Source organism: Macaca fascicularis, chromosome 8 (assembly GCF_037993035.2).
Source record: "Macaca fascicularis isolate 582-1 chromosome 8, T2T-MFA8v1.1".
NCBI classification, from domain to species: domain Eukaryota; kingdom Metazoa; phylum Chordata; class Mammalia; order Primates; family Cercopithecidae; genus Macaca; species Macaca fascicularis.
In genome coordinates, this window is record NC_088382.1 from 109,191,996 (window position 1) to 109,212,618 (window position 20,623).

Genomic DNA, 20,623 nt, shown 5'->3' on the forward strand with positions numbered 1-20,623 from the left:
TATATTTTCAATTACTTTACAGTCATCTTACAGCTAAGATGGATGGATAGATAATGCCTTGATTCATTGAAACCCAACTGACCAAAGCCCATAAGTAGCCAGTTTCCCTTCTATGGTGTTTTCTTTTTTCTGTGTGTGTGTGTTTGTTTGTTTGTTTGTTTGTTTGTTTTGAGATGGAGTCTCTGTCACCCAGGTTGGAGTGCAGTGGTACAGTCTCGGCTTACTGCAACCTCTGCCTCCTGGCTTCAAGCAATTCTCCTTCCTCTCAGCCTCCTGAATAGCTGGAATTACAGGCCTGTACCCCCATGCCCAGCTGATTTTTGTATTTTTAGTAGAGATAGGGTTTCACCATGTTGGCCAGGCTAGTCTTGAACTCCTGACCTCAGGTGATCCATTGGCCTTGGCCTACCAAAGTGCTGAGAGGCCACTGTGCCCAGCCATGGTGTTTTCTTTTTAAGAGAAGGGGCCAAACAGGATTATATCAAGAATGTATTTTAAAAGCATGTGTACAACATTTACCTTTTATACATTATCCTGTATAATTCTGTGAGCACTGTAACTGGTACAACAGTACATACTATTAAAGTTTACTGGTTTATTTATGAATGACAGGGTCTCACTGTGTCACTTATAGTTCATTATGTCGTTATCATAGTTCACTGTAACCTCCAACTTCTGGGCTCTAACTATGCTCCCACCCTATCCTCCCAAAGCACTGGATTATAGGCATGAGCTACTGTGACCAGCCATATTATTGAAGCTTTAAAAATGAAATTTTGAAAATCTCCTGACTTTCTCTTCCTTAGTGGATTCCTATGTAAATCCTCAACACACAATTTCTAATGTTCTTTTCTCTGAGAAACTTTCAGCAATACCTCTAGTGTCTATGAAGTTGGGTTTTGTTTTGTTTTGTTTTGTTTTTTGATGCTTTTCCTTTGAAAAGGTCTAACAAGTAAAATTAGATGACCAGGAGTTTCAGGTTATAGATATAAACAACTGGAATCAAAGCTATTATCCATTGGACATCTCAGTAAGACTGAATTAATATTTTAATTTAGTATACTCATAAAACTGTCTTCTAAATATTGTAATAAATAGACGTAGCACTTGTGATCTCCATTACAAATATATTAACCTTTGTTTTGTTCTTTTGTTTTGGCAGGAAAGTTTATGTTGCTGTTTTTTTTTTTTTTTTCAAGAATGAGAATATTTTATTTTAATATTATTTAATTTTGCCAAACTAAATTTATACTGATATTTTCTTTAAATGTACCTTAAGAACCATCCTCATTTCAAGCTGTAGTTCTTGTAGCGTTGTGCACAAGATGCTTTATATGTCTTTAGAGATTAATTCTTTCTGTATATTCAACACCTTGAGATAAAAGATTAGGTCCCTATTGAGTATTTCCACACTTCCTTGTACTTTCCTTATTACTCTACTTATCATACCTTATGATTACTTTGTTTAGTTATCTTTCCTGCTAAACTGAATTCTTAACATTCAGAAACAGCATTATGTATCCATTTTGCCATTGTTTTCTCAGCACCTAGCATCCCTGGCACCATAGGGAGCCCTCAATCCATGTTTCTCAATTTCAGAGTGATAAATGCTATGAAAATAATATAACTGGGTAACATAATAAGAGTAATTGGGAAATTTCCTTAGATTGGAGCTCAGGGAAGACCCCTTCTAATACCTGAACGAGAAAAATGAGCTATCCGTTCAAACACCCCTAGAGTGTTTCTGCTGAGAGTGTTTGAGGAAGAGCAAAGACACTGGAGTAGGAACAAGTTGAGCACGTTTAAGGGATCATGCCTGGCTGGGAGGAAAGAAGTAATAGCAGATGAGTTTTAGGGAGAGAAGGGCTAAATAATGAATGGTTTTGTAAGTCAGAGGGAGTTTGAATTTTATTTTAATTGCATTTGAAAGCCATGGGATAGTTCTCCTGTTGGAAAAATGCCTCTAAATGGATATATACCAATAACTATTTCTTTTTTTCCTTTTTTTTTCTGTTTTTATTTTGAGACGGAGTCTTGCTCTGTCACCCAGGCTGGAGTGCAGTGGTACAATCTCGGCTTACTGCAGCCTCTGCCTCCCGGGTTCAAGCGATTCTCTTGCCTCAGCCTCCGAAGTAGCTGGGACTACAGGCCCGCGCCACCACGCCTGGCTAATTTTTGTATTTTTTGTAGAGATGTGGTTTTTCCATGTTGGCCAGACTGATCTTGAACTCCAGACCTCAGGTGATCCGCCCACCTCGGCCTCCCAAAGTGCTAGTATTACAGGCGTGAGTCACCGTGCCTTGCCAACTATTTCATTTTTTAAGTTCCTATAGGATTTAAATTATTTATCTTTATGCCTCCCATTAATATAAATAGAAGAATATCAAGGAATAGGTTTATGTAACACATAGTTTTCCAGGTAGCAGATTATTTATAATAAATGTTTGTGAATATTACTGTTTTCATATTTAGGAATAACTACTGTAAGAGATGGTCTCAGGTGATTACCACAAGTTTTAAGTATCTTCTGCTCTAGTGTCTTCCATCTAAAGTTCAGCCATAATGCCATAGTAAGAAAATCTTTATGTTGCATAAGAATTGCTGTGTGCACCAGCCTGGGCAACGTGGCGAAACCCCGTCCCTACAAAAAATACAAAAATTAGCCAGATGTGGAGTCACACACTTGTAGCCCTAGCTACTTAGGAGGCTGAGGTACTGGGATGACTTGAGCCCAGGAGGCAGAGGTTACAGTGAGCCAAGATCATGCCACTGCACTCTAGCCTGGGCGACAGAAGGAGACCCTTTCTCACACACAGGAGGAAGAAAAAAAAAAAAAGAATTGCTCTGTGCACACAGACCATCTAGCATTTCTTATTCTGATTTTTTTGGTGGAATATCTTGGGAACCTTGGTACCACTTTTCCTACTTCTGGTCTTTGATAATATGCAGTTTTTGAAGTGTGGTTCTTAAACTTCTTTCATATTTCCCACAAAGGCATACCAAAATGTATGACAGATGGGCAGAAGAACCTTAGTGTGAATATTCTGAGTCCAAGAAAGATGACCACAGCTTTTCTGACACATGTGTTTTCTTGAGTGCATCTGGCATACACCTGTGCCTTCTTGCTTAGTAACAATTTCAGAGAACTATACTTTTTTTTTGTTTACAATCTATACCTCCCAAAGCTTACTAGAAGAACTTTTGCCAACTCACATGATTATTTTTCTGTTATTTGCTTAGAACCTTACAATAGCCAATGTTTTGTTATTTTCAACGAGGGTTTAATAAATTTCTATGGATATAATCCTCTATATTACATGATAGGTACAGATAATTATACCATTTCTTTGTTTATATGGACAATATAGACATATATTAAATCATTGTTATACTGGAGTACATCAGCGAAATATTGATTCCACAGCTCCTCTAACCCTGTGTGCCTTGGAATGGTGTAATCTGTTTTCTCCAGCTGAATTTAGTATCTTTTCGTCATCATGGGTGATCAGCAGTTTCATCAAGATATGTATACTTGTGGATTTCCTTGTATTTGTCTGAACCAGGACACATTGTGCTTCCTGAGTCTATGAATTCTTATGTTTCATAATTTCTGGGAAAATCATCAGCCATGTTTTCTTTAGTATTTTCTCTTTTCCTTTCTTTCTGTTCTCTCATTTTGGAATTCTAGTTATATATGTTGGAATCATCTCTCCCTGTCTCTTCATTTTCCTTTTAAACTTTTCATTTAAAAATTTATTTTAGTAAATTCTGGAATTTTCTCAAATCTATTTCTAGTTTACTAATTATTTCTAAATGCTATTTATCCCACCTATTATGTCTTTAACTTTAGTAACTGTATTTTTTATTTTTGGAAATTCTCTTTGGTTGTTTTTTCAAACCTGATTTGCACTTTTTAATAGTGCCTTGCTTTTTTTCTTATGTTTTTTAATTCTATATGTCTTTAGTAATTTTAAGCAAAATTTTTATTTAATTTATTATCAAAATTTTATTATCAAAAGTTCTTGATAATGCGTTTGAAAACAGGATCTAATTTTCCTCTTGCTAATAAAGTTCTTTTTTTTGGTATATAAAATGGTTTGTATTAGGAGCTTATCTTCAACGATCTTTTTCCCTTGAGTATCCTTTTTGTCATTGAGGACATGTTTTCTAGGGAGGTTTTCCATCTGTTTCTGACAGATGCCCCAGGGTTATCAAAGTTCTGATGCTACTGCTATATAAATAACAGAATGGGTATTTGAGGACCACCCAGGTAATATAAGTTAGAGCCACTTAATACACATGGGATATTTCCCATTATTTTTAATTTTCCAGGGCGGTATTTGTTTTTTCAACAAGTTCTCTTGCCAAGACAGGCAAACTTTCTTATTCTTTCCGGTTTCTGATGGTGTGATATTTTTCTGGACCTTCAGGGGCCCCAGATCTAGGTAGGCAGCTCATTTAAAAATCCTTGTCTTATCTCAAATAGCTGTTAAAACTCTATTCCCTTGATTCATTAAGAGTGCTGACCCTCTCAATTTAATGACCCTAAGGTCATTAACAACCTTAGTTAATACTTTGTGTTTTAGTTCCTTCTTTTGAATTTTGAAACTTGAACTGTTATATAGTAAAATATTGCCAGAATTTAATTCTTCATTGTAGTTATTTAGTATTTCTTTTTTGTTTTTCTTTTAAATTTATTCCTGAAAATATTTGAATCTGTAAAGGTTTTTAATGATTTTTTAAAATATTTACCATTACCTCAAATATTTACCAGAGATATCATAAAAGTTAATACTATATACCAGAAAAATTATAGTTTTATAAGACTATTGACATTTATATTTTGTTATTACTTCTAAGGTCACAGGGCTTTCATATTTTGTGTCACTGATTTAATTTATCACATTATGGAGAAAAATGTATAATACGGACAAGTACCTTTTTTTTCATTGCCCTTGGTCATTAATGTTTGCTCTTATTTGGTTGCCTGCCAACTTTTCCATTTTAAGTTATTTTTAATACATCATATATTTTAGCACTCCCCTATGAGAGCACATCAGATGTTACATGTTTCTCACATTGGTCATTTTATGGAATTTGAGCTATTAGGCTATAATTATGGTGTCTCTCAGGATCTCAGTCCTTCCTCTGTAGTCACAGATTTTAATACTTCCTCCTGTTACTCTCTACTCGCCAGATCTCTTAATTCTTTAAAATTGACTTTCTTGAAATCCAATACTTATGTGTCATAGAACCAGATGATCCAATTTGCTTTTTTGGCAGACACCATATAGAACTCTGCTCATTGCAAGTTTAACAAAAGACCAGAGTACTCTCTGGACTACTCTGATAAAAAGAAAAAATGGTGTAGAAAGACTTGAATTTTAACCAGGCTTTTTCATGAGATAATTTATGCCAATTCTCTGATTTCAACTTTATCAGTTTATGATATAAGGGACTAATAAGGGCATATGTAAAAGGAATATTAAGTTAATAGCTTGAAGCAAAATTTGAGGTATAGCTTGCTAACAAAACATAAATGTATATTAGTTGATAAAATAAAAAGTAAGCATATACATAGTGGACTTGAAGATCTGTACCAGCCCACTTTTGCTTTCTCAATAATGTTTTCCAATTTCATCTTTTACCATGTACTTCCTTTGAAATTATTAATAATTTTAAATGTCAGATAAAAATATTCTGCTAAATAACTGATCAAAGCTGGGAATATATAAAGAAGAACTAAAATAGAGGCCAAAAGCTGTTTTGGTGTCAACTTGCCCTCCAGGTCCAATTCTGGAACCTTTGCTCTCATTGTGTAGCCTTAGCCCAGTACTTGAACGTCATTTCCTTACAGACAATAATGGGACTATTAACAGTCCCTACTTCACATACAGGATTGTTTTCAGGAAGCATTTAATATCTCACACAAAAACCTTAAGAACTGGGCATGGTGACTCAACACTTGTAAACCCAGCACTTTGAGGGTCCTAGGCAGGAGAATTGTTTGAGCCTAGGAGTTCAAGACCAGCCTGGGCAACATGAGGAGACTCTGTCTCTACAAAAAACAAAAATAAATTAGCCAGGCATGGTGGTACATTCCTGTGGTCCCAGCTACTCAGGAGGCCAAGGTGGGAGAATCACTTGAGCCCAGGAGATTGAGGCTAAAGTGAGCCATGATCGCACCACTGCACTCCAGCCTAGGTGACAGAGCAAGACCTTGTCTTAAAAAAAAATGAATTAATATTGTTCTTAGACCTTAAAAAGAAAAGAATTAAAAGATTAAAAGGATATGGTCATGACCCTAATGAGGTCAGAAAGACAGCAGTTATCAAATAGAAGGTCAGATATTAAAAATAGGAAATTAAAAATTATTCTAAACAATAGTAAGATTGTTGGTAACAAAAGTGATATGAAACTATTTGCAAGAACAAGAAGTAAACATTTAAAAATTAATTTGTTAAAAAGCTCTGGGATGATACTAATATGAAATTGCTTAATTACATCTGAATTTCTCAAGATGTTATCATCTTCTACAAATCTTATGGAATTGAAGTTAAGAAATGATGACTGTAAAATATGCAAATAGGCACTCTCAAAATAATAATGTAATTTTGCCATACATGTCTGTAGTACAAAGACTTGGACAAATTTAATGAAAATTATCTTTGAAAAAAGTGAAATGACTAATAATCTTTCACTCTATCTTTTAGCATACGGCGGCATCAAGAAAGGAGAGCAATTTTGACTCCCATTTTGACAGATTTTTCTGTCCGAATAACTGGAGCACCGGCTATCATTTTCACCAAAACCATTTCTCCAGAAAATCTGCATACTGAGGTTAGAACATAATTTTGATTTTATTTTAGTTTGAAAAATGGAATTGCTCCTCTTTGTATGTTAGGGATTGCCACAGTTTCAGCCCATAGGACTTCAAATTAGCTGATTAATAATAATGGCTCTTATCATAGCTAACATTTATGGATTTTGTAGTACTCTTCAGTTATTGCTTTCCTTATAATAACTCATTTAATCCTCATAATAATCTTATTTGTTATTCCTGGTATCCCTATTTTTTAGATGACAAAACTGAGGCATAGAGAAGCTAACCAAGCTACCCAGATTTTCACAAATAGTAAGCAGCAGAGCAGGGTGTGAAACCACCTGGTCCGACTCCATCCTCTACACTCCTAAGTACTACAGCCTCTTTTTAGTGAAAATAACAATAATACTGACAGATAATCAGATTACCTTACATAGTGAGTTCTACATAGATTATTTAGTCTTCACAACATTCTTATGAATTAGATACTACTAGTGTACATATTTTAAAGATGAGGAAACTGAGGTGAAAACAGATTAAGTAACATACCCAACATTAATTGGTGGATCCAGGTTTCAATTCTGATCATTATGACTTATTACCTCCAACTCCATAGAATAGAAATGTATTAATAAGGGAGGTTCCAAGATGGCCGAATGGGAACAGCTCCAAGCTACAGCTCCCAGCGTCAATGACACAAGATGGGTGATTTCTGCATTTCCAACTGAGGTACCAGGTTCATTTCCCTGGGGCGTGTTGGACAGTGGGTGCAGGACAGTGGGTGCAGCCCTCGGAGTGAGAGCTAAAGGAGAGCGAGGCATCACCTCACCCAGGAAGCGCAAGGGTTAAGGGAATTCCCTTTCCTAGCCAAGGGAAACCATGACACACAGCACCTGGAAAATTGGGTCACACCTGCCCTAATACTGTGCTTTTCCAAGGATCTTAGCAAACGGCAACCCAGGAGATTATGTCCCACACCTGACTCAGAGGGTCCCGCACCCATGGGGCCTTCCTCATTGCTAGCACAGCAGTCAGATCTAACTGCAAGGCAATAGCAAGTCTGGGGGAGGGGCGCCCGCCATCGCTGAGGCATGAGTAGGTAAACAAAATGGCTGAGAAGGTCGAACTGGGTGGAGCCCACCTCAGCTCAAGGAGGCCTGCGTGCCGCTGTAGACTCCACCTCTGGGGACAGGGCATAGCCAAACAAAAGGCAGCAGAAACCTCTGCAGATTTAAATGTCCCTGTCTCACAGCTTTGAAGAGACCAGTGATTCTCCCAGCACGGAGTTTGAGATCTGCAAATGGACAGACTGCCTCTGGAAGTGGGTCCCTGACCCCCGAGTAGCCTAACTGGGAGGCACCCCCAATAGGGGCAGACTGACACCTCACGGCAAGGTACCCCTCTGAGACAAAGCTTCCAGAGGAATGATCAGGCAGCAACATTTGCTGTTCAGCAATATTCACTCTTCTGCAGCCTCCACTGTTCATACTGGGCAAACAGGGTCTGGAGTGGACCTCGAGCAAACTCCAACAGACCTGCAGCTGAGGGTCCTGACTGTTAGAAAGAAAATTAATGAAAAGAAAGGACATCCACACCAAAACCCCATCTGTACATCACCATCGTCAAAAACCAAAGGTCGATAAAACCACAAGATACGGAAAAAACAGAGCAGAAAAGCTGAAAACTCTAAAAATCAGAGCACCTCTCCCCCTCCAAAGGAACACAGCTCCTCACCAGCCACAGAACTAAGCTGGATGGAGAATGACTTTGAGGAGTAGTGAGAAGGCTTCAGACGATCAAACTTCTCCAAGCTAAAGAAGGAAGTTCGAACCCATCGCAAAGAAGCTGAAAATGTTGAAAAAGATTAGACAAATGGATAACTAGAATAACCAATGTAGACAAGTCCTTAAGTGACCCGATAGAGCAGAAAACCATGGCATGAGAACTACGTGACTACGTGTATGCTTCTTTTGAGAAACGTCTGTCCATGTCTTTGGCCCACTTTTTAATGGGGTTATCTTGTAAATTTGGTTAAGTTCCTTATAGATTCTGGATATTAGACCTTTGTCAGATGGTTAATTTGCAAATTTTTTCTCCCATGTTGTAGACTGTCTGTTCATTCTGATGATAGTTTCTTTGGCTGTGCAGAAGCTCCTTAGTTTAATTAGATCCCATTTGTCAATTTGTGCTTTTGTTGCAGTTACTTTTGGCATCCTCGTCATGAAATCTTTGCCCATGCCAATGTCCTGAATGGTATTGCCTAGATTTTCTTCTAGGGTGTTTATAGTTTGGGGTTTTACATTTTAGTCTCTAATCCATCTTGAGTTAACTTCTGCATATGGTGTAAGGAAGGGGTACAGTTTCAATTTTCTGCGTACAGCTAGCAAGCACTCCCAGCACCATTTATTAGAGAGTCCTTTCTATATTGCTTGTTGTTGTCAAGTTTGTCAAAGATCCGATGGTTATAGGTGTGCAGTCTCATTTCTCAGTTCTCTATTCTGTTTCATGGGTCTATGTGTTTGTTTTTGTACCAGTACCATGTTGTTTTGGATACTGTAGCCTTATAGTATAGTTTGAAGTCTGGTAGTATGATGCCTCCAGCTTTGTTCTTTTTGCTTACAACGATCATGGCTATTCAGGCTCCTTTTTGGTTCCATTTGAATTTTAAAATAGTTTTTTTCTAACAAACAGAAAGGAATAGCATCAGTATCAACAAAAAGGACAACCATACCAAAACCCCATCTGTCGGTCACCAGCATCAAAGACGAAAGTTAGAAAAAACCACAAAGATGGGGAAAAACCAGGGCAGAAAAGCTGAAAATTCTAAAACACAGAGCGCCTCTTCTACTCCAAAGGATCACAGTTCCTTGGCAGCAACGGAACAAAGCAGGACGGAGAATGACTTTAACAAGGTGACAGAAGTAGGCTTCAGAAAACCGGTAATAAAAACTTCTCTGAGGTAAAAGGAGGATGTTCGAACCCATTGTGAGGAAGCTAAAAACCTTGAAAAAAGATTAGATGAATGGCTAACTAGAATAAACAGTGGAGAGAAGACCTTAAATGACCTGATGGAGCTGAAAACCATGGCATGAGAACTACATGACACATGCACAAGCTTCAGTAGCAGATTCAATCAGGTGGAAGAAAGCGTATCAGTGATTGAAGATCAAATTAATGAAATGAAGTGAGAAGTTTAGAGAAAAAAGAGAAAAGAACAAAGCCTCCAAGAAACATGGGACTATGTGAACAGACCAAATTTACGTATGACTGGTGTACCTGAAAGTGACCAGGAGAATGGAACCTTGCTGGAAAACACTCTGCAGGATATTATCCAGGAGAACTTCCTCAACCTAGCAAGGCAGGCCAACATTCAAATTCAGGAAATACAGAGAACACCACAAAGATACTCCTTGAGAAGAGCAACTCCCAGACACATAATTGTCAGATTCACTAAAGTTGAAATGAGGGAAAAATGTTAAGGGCAGCCAGAGAGAAAGGTTGGGTTATCCACAAAGGGAAGCCCATCGGACTAACAGCAGATCTCTCGGCAGGAACTCTACAAGCCAGAAGAGAGTGGGGGCCGATATTCAACATTCTTAAAGAAAAGAATTTTCAACCCAGAATTTCATATCCAGTCAAACTAAATTTCATAAGTGAAGGAGAAATAAAATCCTTTACAGACAAGCAAATCTGAGAGATGTTGCCACCACCCGGCCTGCCCTACAAGAGCTCTTGAAGGAAGCACTAAACTTGGAAAGGAACAACCGATACCAGCCACTGCAAAACCATGCCAAAATATAAGGTCCATCGATGCTAGGAGGAAACTGCATCAACTAACATGCGAAATAACCAGCTAACATCATAATGACAGGATCAGTTTCACATGTAACAATATTAACCTTAAATGTACATGAGCTAAATGCTCCAATTAAAAGACACAGACTGGCAAATTGGATAAGGAGCAAGACCCATCAGTGTGCTTTATTCAGGAGACCCATTTCACGTGCAGAGACACACAGAGGCTCAAAACAAAGGGATGGAGGAAGACCTACCAAGCAAATAGAAAACAAATAAAGGCAGGGGTTGCAATCCTAGTCTCTGGAAAACAGACTTTAAACCATCAAAGATCAAAAGAGACAAAGAAGGCCATTACATAATGGTAAAGGGATCGATTCAATAAGAAGACCTAACTATCCTAAATATATATGCACCCAATACAGGAGCACCCAGATTCATAAGGCAAGTCTTTAGAGACTTACAAAGAGATTTAGACATCCACACAATAAAAATGAGAGACTTTAATACCCCACTGTCAACATTAGACAGATCAACGAGACAGAAAGTTAACAAGGATATCCAGGGATTGAACTCAACTCTGCACCAAGTGGACCGAATAGACATCTACAGAACTCTCCACCCCAAATCAACAGAATATACATTCTTCTCAGCACACATCGCACTTATTCCAAAATTCACCGAATACTTGGAAGTAAAGCACTCCTCAGCAAATGTAAAAGAAGAGAAATTATAACAAACTGTCTCTCAGACCACAGTGCAGTCAAACTGGAACTCAGGATTAAGAAACTCAATCAAAACCGCTCAACTACATGGAAACTGAACAACCTGCTCCTGAATGATTACTGGGTATATAACGAAATGAAGGCAGAAATAAAGATGTTCTTTGAAACCAATGACAACAAAGATACAACATACCAAAATCTCTGGGACACATACAAAGCATTGTGTAGAGGGAAATTTATAACAATAAATGCCCACAAGAGAAAGCAGGAAAGATCTAAAATTGACACCCTAAAATCACAATTGAAAGAACTAGAGAAGCAAGAGCAAACAAATCTGAAAGCTAGCAAAAGACAAGAAACTAAGATCAGAGCAGAACTGAAGGAGAGACACAAAAAAAGCCTTCAAAAAATCAATGAATCTAGGAGCTGGTTTTTGAAAAGATCAACAAAATTGATAGACCGCTAGCAAGATTAGTAAAGAAGAAAAGAGAGAAGAATCAAATATACGCAATAAAAAATGATAAAAGGAATATCACCATCGACCCCACAGAAATATAACCTACCGTCAGAGAATACTACAAACACCTCTGTGCAAATAAACTAGAAAGTCTAGAAGAAATGGATAAATTTCTGGACACATGCATTCTCCCAAGACTAAACCAGGAAGAAGTTGAATCCCTGAATAGACCAATAGGCTCTGAAATTGAGGCAATAATTAATAGCCCACCAACCAAAAGAAGTCCAGGACCAGATGGATTCACAGCCGAGTTCCACCAGAGGTACGAGGAGGAGCTGGTACCATTCCTTCTGAAACTGTTCCAATCAATACGAAAAGAGGGAATCCTCCCTAACTCATGTTATAAGGCCAACATTATCCTGATACCAAAGCCTGGCAGAGACATAACAAAAAAAAGAGAATATTAGATCAATATCCCTGATGAACCTGGATGCGAAAATCCTCAAATACTGGCAAACCAAATCCAGCAGCACATCAAAAAGCTTATCCACCATGATCAAGTGGGCTTCATCCCTGGGATGCAAGGCTGGTCCAACATATGCAAATCAATAAACATAATCCAGCATATAAACAAAACCAAATACAAAAACCACATGATTATCTCAATAGATGCAGAAAAGGCCTTCGACAAACTTCAACAGCCCTTCATGCTAAAAACTGTCAATAAATTCAGTATTGATGGAACGTATCTCAAAATAATAAGAGCTATTTATGACAAACCCACAGCCAATATCATACTTAATGGGCAAAAACTGGAAGCGTTCCCTTTGAAAACTGGCACAAGAGAGGGATTCCCTCTCTCACCATACCTATTCAACATAGTGTTGGAAGTTCTGGCCAGGGCAGTCAGGCAGGAGAAAGAAATAAAGGGTATTCAATTAGGAAAAGAGGAAGTCAAATTGTCCCGTTTGCAGATGACAGGATTGTATATTTAGAAAACCCCATCATCTCAGCCCAAAATCTCCTTAAGCTGATAAGCAACTTCAGCAAAGTCTCAGGATACAAAATCAATGTGCAAAAATCACAAACATTCTTATACACCAATAACAGACAAACAGAGAGCCAAATCATGAGTAAACTCACATTCACAATTGCTTCAAAGAGAATAAAATACCTAGGAATCCAACATATAAGGGATGTGAAGGACCTCTTCAAAGAGAAGTACAAACCACTGGTCAATGAAACAAAAGAGGACACAAACAAATGAAAGGACTTTCCATGCTCATGGGTAGGAAGAATCAACAGCATGAAAATGTCCATACTGCCCAAAGTAATTTATAGATTCAATGCCATCCCCATTAAGCTACCAATGACTTAGTCCACAGAATTGGAAGAAAAACTACTTTAAAGTTCATATGGAACCAAAAAAAGAGCCCACATTGCCAAGGGAATTCTAAGAAAAAAGAACAAAGCTGGAGGCATCACACTACCTGATTTCAAACTATACTACAAGGCTACAGTAACCAAAACAGCATGCTACTGGTACCAAAACAGAGAGATAGACCAATGGAACAGAATAGAGCCCTCAAAAATAACACCACACATCTACAACCATCTGATCTTTGACAAACCTGACAAAAACAAGAAATGGGGAAAGGATTCCCTATTTAATAAATGGTGTTGGGAAAACTGCCTAGCCACATGTAGAAAGCTGAAACTGGATCCCTTCCTTAATCCTTATCCAAAAATTAAATCAAGATGGATTAGAGACTTAAATGTTAGACCTAAAACTATAAAAACCCTAGAAGAAAACCTAGGCAATACCATTCAGGACATAGGCATGGGCAAGGACTTCATGTCTAAAACACCAAAAGCAATGGCACAACAAGCCAACATTGACAAATGGGATCTAAGTAAACTAAAGAGTTTCTGCACAGCAAAAGAAACTACCATCAGAGTGAACAGGCAACCTACAGAATGGGAGAAGATTTTTGCAATCTATTCATCTGACAAAGGGCTAATATCCAAAACCTACAAAGAGCTCAAACAAATTTAGCTCTTTGTAGAAAGAAAGAACAAACAACCCCATCAAAAAGTGGGAAAAGGATATGAACAGACACTTCTCAAAAGAAGACATTTGTGCAGCCAACAGACACATGAAAAAATGCTCATCAGCACTGGTCATCAGAGAAATGCAAATCAAAACCACAGTGAGATACCATCTCACGCCAGTTAGAATGGCGATTATTAGAAAGTCAGGAAACAATGGGTGCTGGAGAGGATGTGGAGAAATAGGAACGCTTTTACACTGTTGGTGGGACTGTAAACTAGTTCAACCATTGTGGAAGACAGTATGGCAATTCCTCAAGGATCTAGAACTAGAAATACCATTTGACCCAGCGATCCCATTACTGGGTATATACCCAAAGGATTATAAATCATGCTGCTATAAAGACACATGCACACATATGTTTATTGCGGCACTATTCACAATAGCAAAGACTTGGAACCAACCCAAATGTCCATCAATGACAGACTGGAATAAGAAAATGTGGCACATATACACCATGAAATACTATGCAGCCATAAAAAAGGATGAGTTCATGTCCTTTGTAGGGACATGGAAGAAGCTGGAAATCATCATTCTCAGCAATCAATCACAAGGACAGAAAACCAAACACCTCATGTTCTCACTCATAGGTGGGAATTAAACAGTGAGAACACTTGGACACAGGAAGGGGAACATCACACACCGGGGTCTGTCGTGGGGTGGGGGGAGTAGGGAGGGATAGCATTAGGAGATATACCTAATGTAAATGACGGGTTAATGGGTGCAGCACACCAGCATGGCACATGTATACATATGTAACAAACCTGCATGTTGTGCACGTGGACCCTTTAACTTAAAGTATGATAAAAAAAATTTTTTTTTAAATGAAAAAAAGAAATGTAATAATAATCTTATTCATTATAACTAAAGCAATTCTTCGTAGAACTTTTTATGCTAAACACAATATAAACTTTTTGCTCATTCACAGAATTGTAAGTCAGTTATTATAAAATGTTTGGAAAATTTAGATATATAATACTAATTTTTTGTATATCCACAAAAGGGGTATAAAGATTAAATAAATCTACTAATATCTTATAGCTGCTTAGTAACACTGTTGGTTTAGAATACATGAAACTCCTTATGACATGCCCTTTTTCATACCAATGCTGCTATGAAAATATGAATTAAGACTCACATATTGAAATCACATTTAAGAAATGCTTCTATTTCCTGTGTGTATTTGACTCACAAAAATGGGATATCATAATCCTTTTAAATTATTAAGATTTTTTTCCTCCAAAAATATTCTTTACTTGGATTCCCAAATGCTTGTCATTGAATTCAGAAACAAAGATAAGAATATATCCAAGTGTTGATGAAATATCATCCTATCTTAATTAAGTCATCTTCAAAGTCATTTAAAGGCATGATTTGAAGGCATTACTAGAAACTTCCTCATTCCCAGGTGAAAGAGGCAGGAAGCTAAAGGTCAGGAAACCTAGTTCTAGGCCAAACTCAGCTTTATACTAAAGGTTATCCTCCTAAGTCATTCATTTAAATTCTTTGTTCCAACAGTTTTCTTATGCATACCTTAGTTGCCTCATATATAGCAACTCTTGTTGCCCTCTAGATTGTTATAAGGTTCAAACCGATCAATAGAAAAAATAATTATAAGAGGAATCTGAAAAGCTGTAAGTTCTATAAAAATGAAAATTATCCTTGTTTTTATGTTATTAGCTGCTGATTCTACCAATTGCATTGATACTATTTAACCTCCTAGTGTAAGATCAATTTTTTGCAAGTTTTCACAGGATGTATGCCACCAATAGAGCCAAGATATTTTTGGTACAAATTTTTATGCTCTTGGGTAATGTTATGGCGACTATTTTTTTAAAATCCTGAATTGGTATACTTTTTTCCCTTTTTGTCAATACTTGAGGAATAGAACAAGAATTCTAACTAGAGTGAATTAATACAGAGAACTTGTAGAGGAAAATGTTATTTAACCAAAAAAAAAAAAAAAAAAAAGAATAATTGTTTCAGACATGCTGTTCTTTATGGCTTTATTAAAAGCTGCTCTAAGCTGACGCATTTGCATTTGGACTAGTCATAGTCTCCTTATTAAGTGAAGCTACTGGATTAGTTTTTTGTTTTGTTCTGTTTTCCTTGTCTGAACAGTTTTCCAGTGATAAATGTTCAAGTGCCTCGGTTTTGCAGAACAGCACCAATTAAGTTATGGACATCTACCCAATGCTGCCAAGATTTTAGCAGTTTAAAGAAGTGAAATAAATTAGTCTAGCTATCTTCAACACTCTGTTTTTTTATAAATCATTTAGAGTATGTCCTTTGGAGAATATTCATACTGTGGCTCTTAGCAATTATAATTGCCTGCCTACAATTGTCTGTTTACATCTGTCTGCCCAACTAGATTATAACCTCCTCAAGAGCAGGTTGCTGTTCAAGGCCAACATTATTCTTTGTGATATTCCTAGGACTCTACTGTGGTACCTAGTACTTAGGGGATTCTTAGTAAATATTTGTTTGTTTGAATTCATGAACAAGATTATGCTACACAAATACATTGTTGCTACATATTGAAAACAATAATAATAGTTTGAGGTATGGAAAAGTCAAATAGGTATGAAAAGGTGAAGACTTCTTATTGTTAGTTGTGTATATCTAGCACAAATCCCAACACACAGCAGGCCCTCATAAATATGAAATTTATCTATTAAATTCTGTCCAAGTGACTGTGCTCACCATTTTTGCTCTTCACCTTAATGTATGAACTTGAGTCCTAGGAAACGTCACCAAAGTAGTGAAGGTCAAATAAGTAAGAATGATAAATTATCATCTGAAAGCTATCATGTTTCTTTATCTGTATTCTACCTTTTTTGCTTCAGGAGATTTTAGTGTGTGGCCATTCCTTAGAAGTGAATATAACCACAAACCTGGACTTCTTCCTAAGTGTGGCTCAAGTTCAACTCTTACATCAGTTAATAGTAGCAAATATGACTGGACTGGAACCATCAAACGAGGCTGCAGAGGTAACTGTTACCTGATTTTGATCAGGCTTACTGCACTTGTTCCAACTTTACATTCACTGCAGGAAAACTAATTAAGCTGACTGCTTTCTGCTTAATTATTCTGTATTTAACTTTATTCAAAATATAGTCATAAATCATTTTGGATTGTTATTCTTGATTTTAGAAATTTGTTTGGTCTCTATTCCTCTTATTTATCATGTACCTTTGCAAAATTGCTGTGGACTGACCTCAGAGGAACCTCTGTTATATACATAATTTTATTGCCCTGCTGAAATTATAAAGTATGATGTGAGAATCCTGGTATAGCTTTCATTTACTTGGATACATTACAGTAATAAGGCCTCTTTTGGAAGTGAACTTTCTAAGAGTATTATGGGAATATCTTCAATAAATAACTTGTAAAGCATTCGTTTCCCATGCTCAGTGGGAAATGAATGGACACAATCATAAAAATTGAATGCCTGCCTAGAATTTTAATTTTGATCCGGTGTTCGTTGGAAGCCTGTATTGTAACCACAAAGTGTGTCAGCAAGAAACAAAGAAAGCTATTTGTTAGATTCTTCTCAAGATATATTTTCTTCGCATTTTGTTTCCACATTTCTCTAATATTCTGCACTTAGAATAAATATTTTGTAAATACTCAGGTGAACAAACTGTTTATATATGAAAAAGATGTTGCTTTTATTTTTGTCATGAGTTGTAAAGAAGGCTTTAAGTTCTGTTTAGTAAGAAGGTAGGAAATGAAGAGGAATTTAGGTCTTTCAACTGCGACATTATTCTTTCAGTCTTCTTTATTTAAAAAAAATTTTTTTAAAATGATAAATCTTTTATCTTTTGTAAATGGAGATTTTCTAGTGTAATCATCCTTTACTAGCCATGATATCTATTTATTCACTATCTATTGTAAAAGGACTTTAGAACTACATATTCTCCACAATATTAACTTTTTAAATATACATGAGGGAATCCATAAAAATGTAATTATATGACATCAAAATAAGCAAATTAAAAAATACTTCCCCATGCATTTTCGATGAGGCCTCTGAAGCACGTTGAGTTGGATAAAAGTAAATTACATTCCTATATTATTTGTGCTAATTTTGTGAATGTCTCCTATCAAAGAAATCTAACTCTCAGATCACTGATTGTTTTAGGAATTCGTATAACTTAGCAAATTGGTTATTAACTATTTACATACTTTTAATGCCTCGTAAGGGGATCAATTTCAGTAAATAAAGGGATACTGGGAGTTACTGACTATCCCTCCCTGAATGTTGAATCATTACTGGCAGTTCCATAAACTGGATAGGCATTGTTTTCCTCTGCTTTAAAAAGGTATCTATGGCTGTGTGTTTCTCCTTAGAGATCATGTTACAAGTACAGATGACATGAATGTTTTTAAATGGTTAAAATGGTAAATTTTATGTTATGTATATATATCACAATTAAAAATACAGGCTATATAATAAGAAAGGACTGTTTGGACTTTTTCCCAACCCTGGTGGGACATATCTGTAAAAAGTTCAGTATTTTAGAAAAGACCTACAGTGCACTGGAAGAATATGATTCAATTTTTGAATTATTCGCAGAACTCATATTTGATAGTCTATGAATATAAAGATATTTTAGTTACATAGAATACTCTGTGATAAGTCAAGGGTATATTTTGAAAGGGCTGGTTGACTGCCTTTAGTGTGGTTTCACAACCACACTACCACAAAATTTTTTTTTTTTTTTTTTTGAGACAGAGTCCTGCATTGTTGCCTGGGCTGGAGTGCAGTGGTACAATCTCAGCTCACTGTAACCTCCACCTCCCAGGTTCAAATGATACTCCTGCCTCAGCCTCCCAAGTAGCTGGGATTATACGTGCCTGCTACCACGCCCAGCTAATTTTTTTGTATTTTTAGTAGAGACAGGGTTCTACCATGTTGGCCAGCCTGGTCTCCAACTTGTGACCTCATAATCCACCCTCCTCGGCCTCCCAAAGTACTGGGATTACAGGCATAAGCCACCGTGCCTGGCCTTTCTTTCTTTTTTTTTTTTTTTGACACGGAGTCTCACTCTGTTGCCCAGGCTGGAGTGCCATCTTGGCTCACTGCAACCTCCACCTCCAGGGTTCAAGCGATTCTCCTGCCTCAGAGTTCTAAGTAGCTGGGATTACAGGCGCGTGTCACCATACCCAACTAATTTTTGTATTTTTAGTAGAGACGTGATTTCACAATGTTGGCCAGGTTTGTCTTGAACTCCCGACCTCAGGTGATCTGGCCCCCTCGGCTCCCAAAGTGCTGAGATTACAGGCGTGAGCTACTGTGCGCAGCCAACAATTTTTTTAAAAATTCTTTTTGAAAAGAAAAATAGGAAAATTAAACCTGGCTAACTTATTGGGAAAATGGAGGAAGATACATATGTTAGTACATATAATATAATCCTGACATTATAAACAAATACTATTGCATAGGAATTATGCATTAATAATGAGAATCCCATTTATCAGGTTTTCTAGAAGGCACCCTGTGAATTGTAGACCAGTAAATGTCAAATATGTTCTAAATCCACCATCTGATACTATATTGATACAATATACTTCTATAAGAAGAAATTATGTATATTTGATGTTACACATTTTTTTTTTCTTTTCCTTTCTTTTCTTTTTTTTTTTTTTTTTTTGTTTAGTAAAGATGGGGTTTCACCATATTGCCCAGGTCTTGAACTCCTGGCCTCAAGGGATCCATCTGCCTTGGCTTCCCAAACTGCTGGGATTACAGGCGTGAGCCACCACACCTGGCCTAATATAGTATGTTTTTTGAAGGTGTTAACGTTTTCAGACAACCTTTTGCAATATTTATTTGAAAGATTAATTTTGGCTGGGAGCATAGTGGCTCACACCTGTAAGCCCAACACTGGGAGGCTGAGGTGGGTGGATTGCTTGAGCCCAGGAGTTCACGATCAGCCTGGGCAGCATCGTGAGACCCCCATCTCTACAAAAAAAAAAATTAAAAATTAGTTGCTTGTGGTAGTGTGTGCCTGTAGTCCCAGCTACTCGGGAGGCTGAGGTGAGAGGATCACTTGAGCCCCAGAGGTCGAGGGTGAAGTGAGCTGTGGTGGTGCCACTCCACTCCAGCATGGGTGACAGAGCAAGAGACCCTGTCTCAAAAAAAAAAAAATAAAAGGAAGATTAAACATTATTCAAGAATAATCAAGAATAATATCACTTGGGAGGCCAAGGTGCGGGCAGATCGTTTGAGCATAGGAGTTCAAGACCAGCCTGGACAACATGGCAAAACTACATCTCTACAACAACAGCAAGAAAAAAAAAAACCACACACACACACACACACACAAATTAGGCAGACATGGTGGCACATGCCTTTAGTCTCTGCTACTTGGGGGCTGAGGCAGGAGGACCACTTGAACCTGGGAGGTGGAGGCTGCAGTGAGCCGAGATGACACCGTTGCACTCCAACCAGGTAACAAAGTGAGACCCTGTCTCAAAAAAAAAAAGTATAATATGATAGTGGGATTATGTATTAGTGGAGGAAACATCTATTCAATAAACAAAGGGGAAAAAATGAACATATCTTTGGAACTAGAAGTGAAAACCATAGGGTAATCTGAGGATTCTTGCCAGAACCAATATTTAATATTAATTTTAATTAAAATGACAGCTAACACATAATGAAATGTACCAGTTCACAGCCAAAATGACTGGATGATGGATTAGGA

General features: G+C 37.2%; 1 protein-coding gene across 37 annotated transcripts in view; it reads left to right on the forward strand.

The window, feature by feature from the left end:
* Positions 1-20,623, forward strand: part of VPS13B (vacuolar protein sorting 13 homolog B) — an 857,597-nt gene that overhangs the window by 549,668 nt on the left and 287,306 nt on the right. For all 37 annotated transcript variants that reach the window (XR_012416558.1, XR_012416559.1, XM_073999176.1 and 34 more), the window contains 2 exons: positions 6,714-6,840; positions 16,757-16,900. Coding sequence is in view for 35 of the 37 variants with exons in the window: in XM_073999176.1 (XP_073855277.1) it covers positions 6,714-6,840; positions 16,757-16,900 (271 nt within the window). In the remaining 2 variants the exon portion in view is untranslated. The remainder of the gene's footprint in view (positions 1-6,713; positions 6,841-16,756; positions 16,901-20,623) is intronic.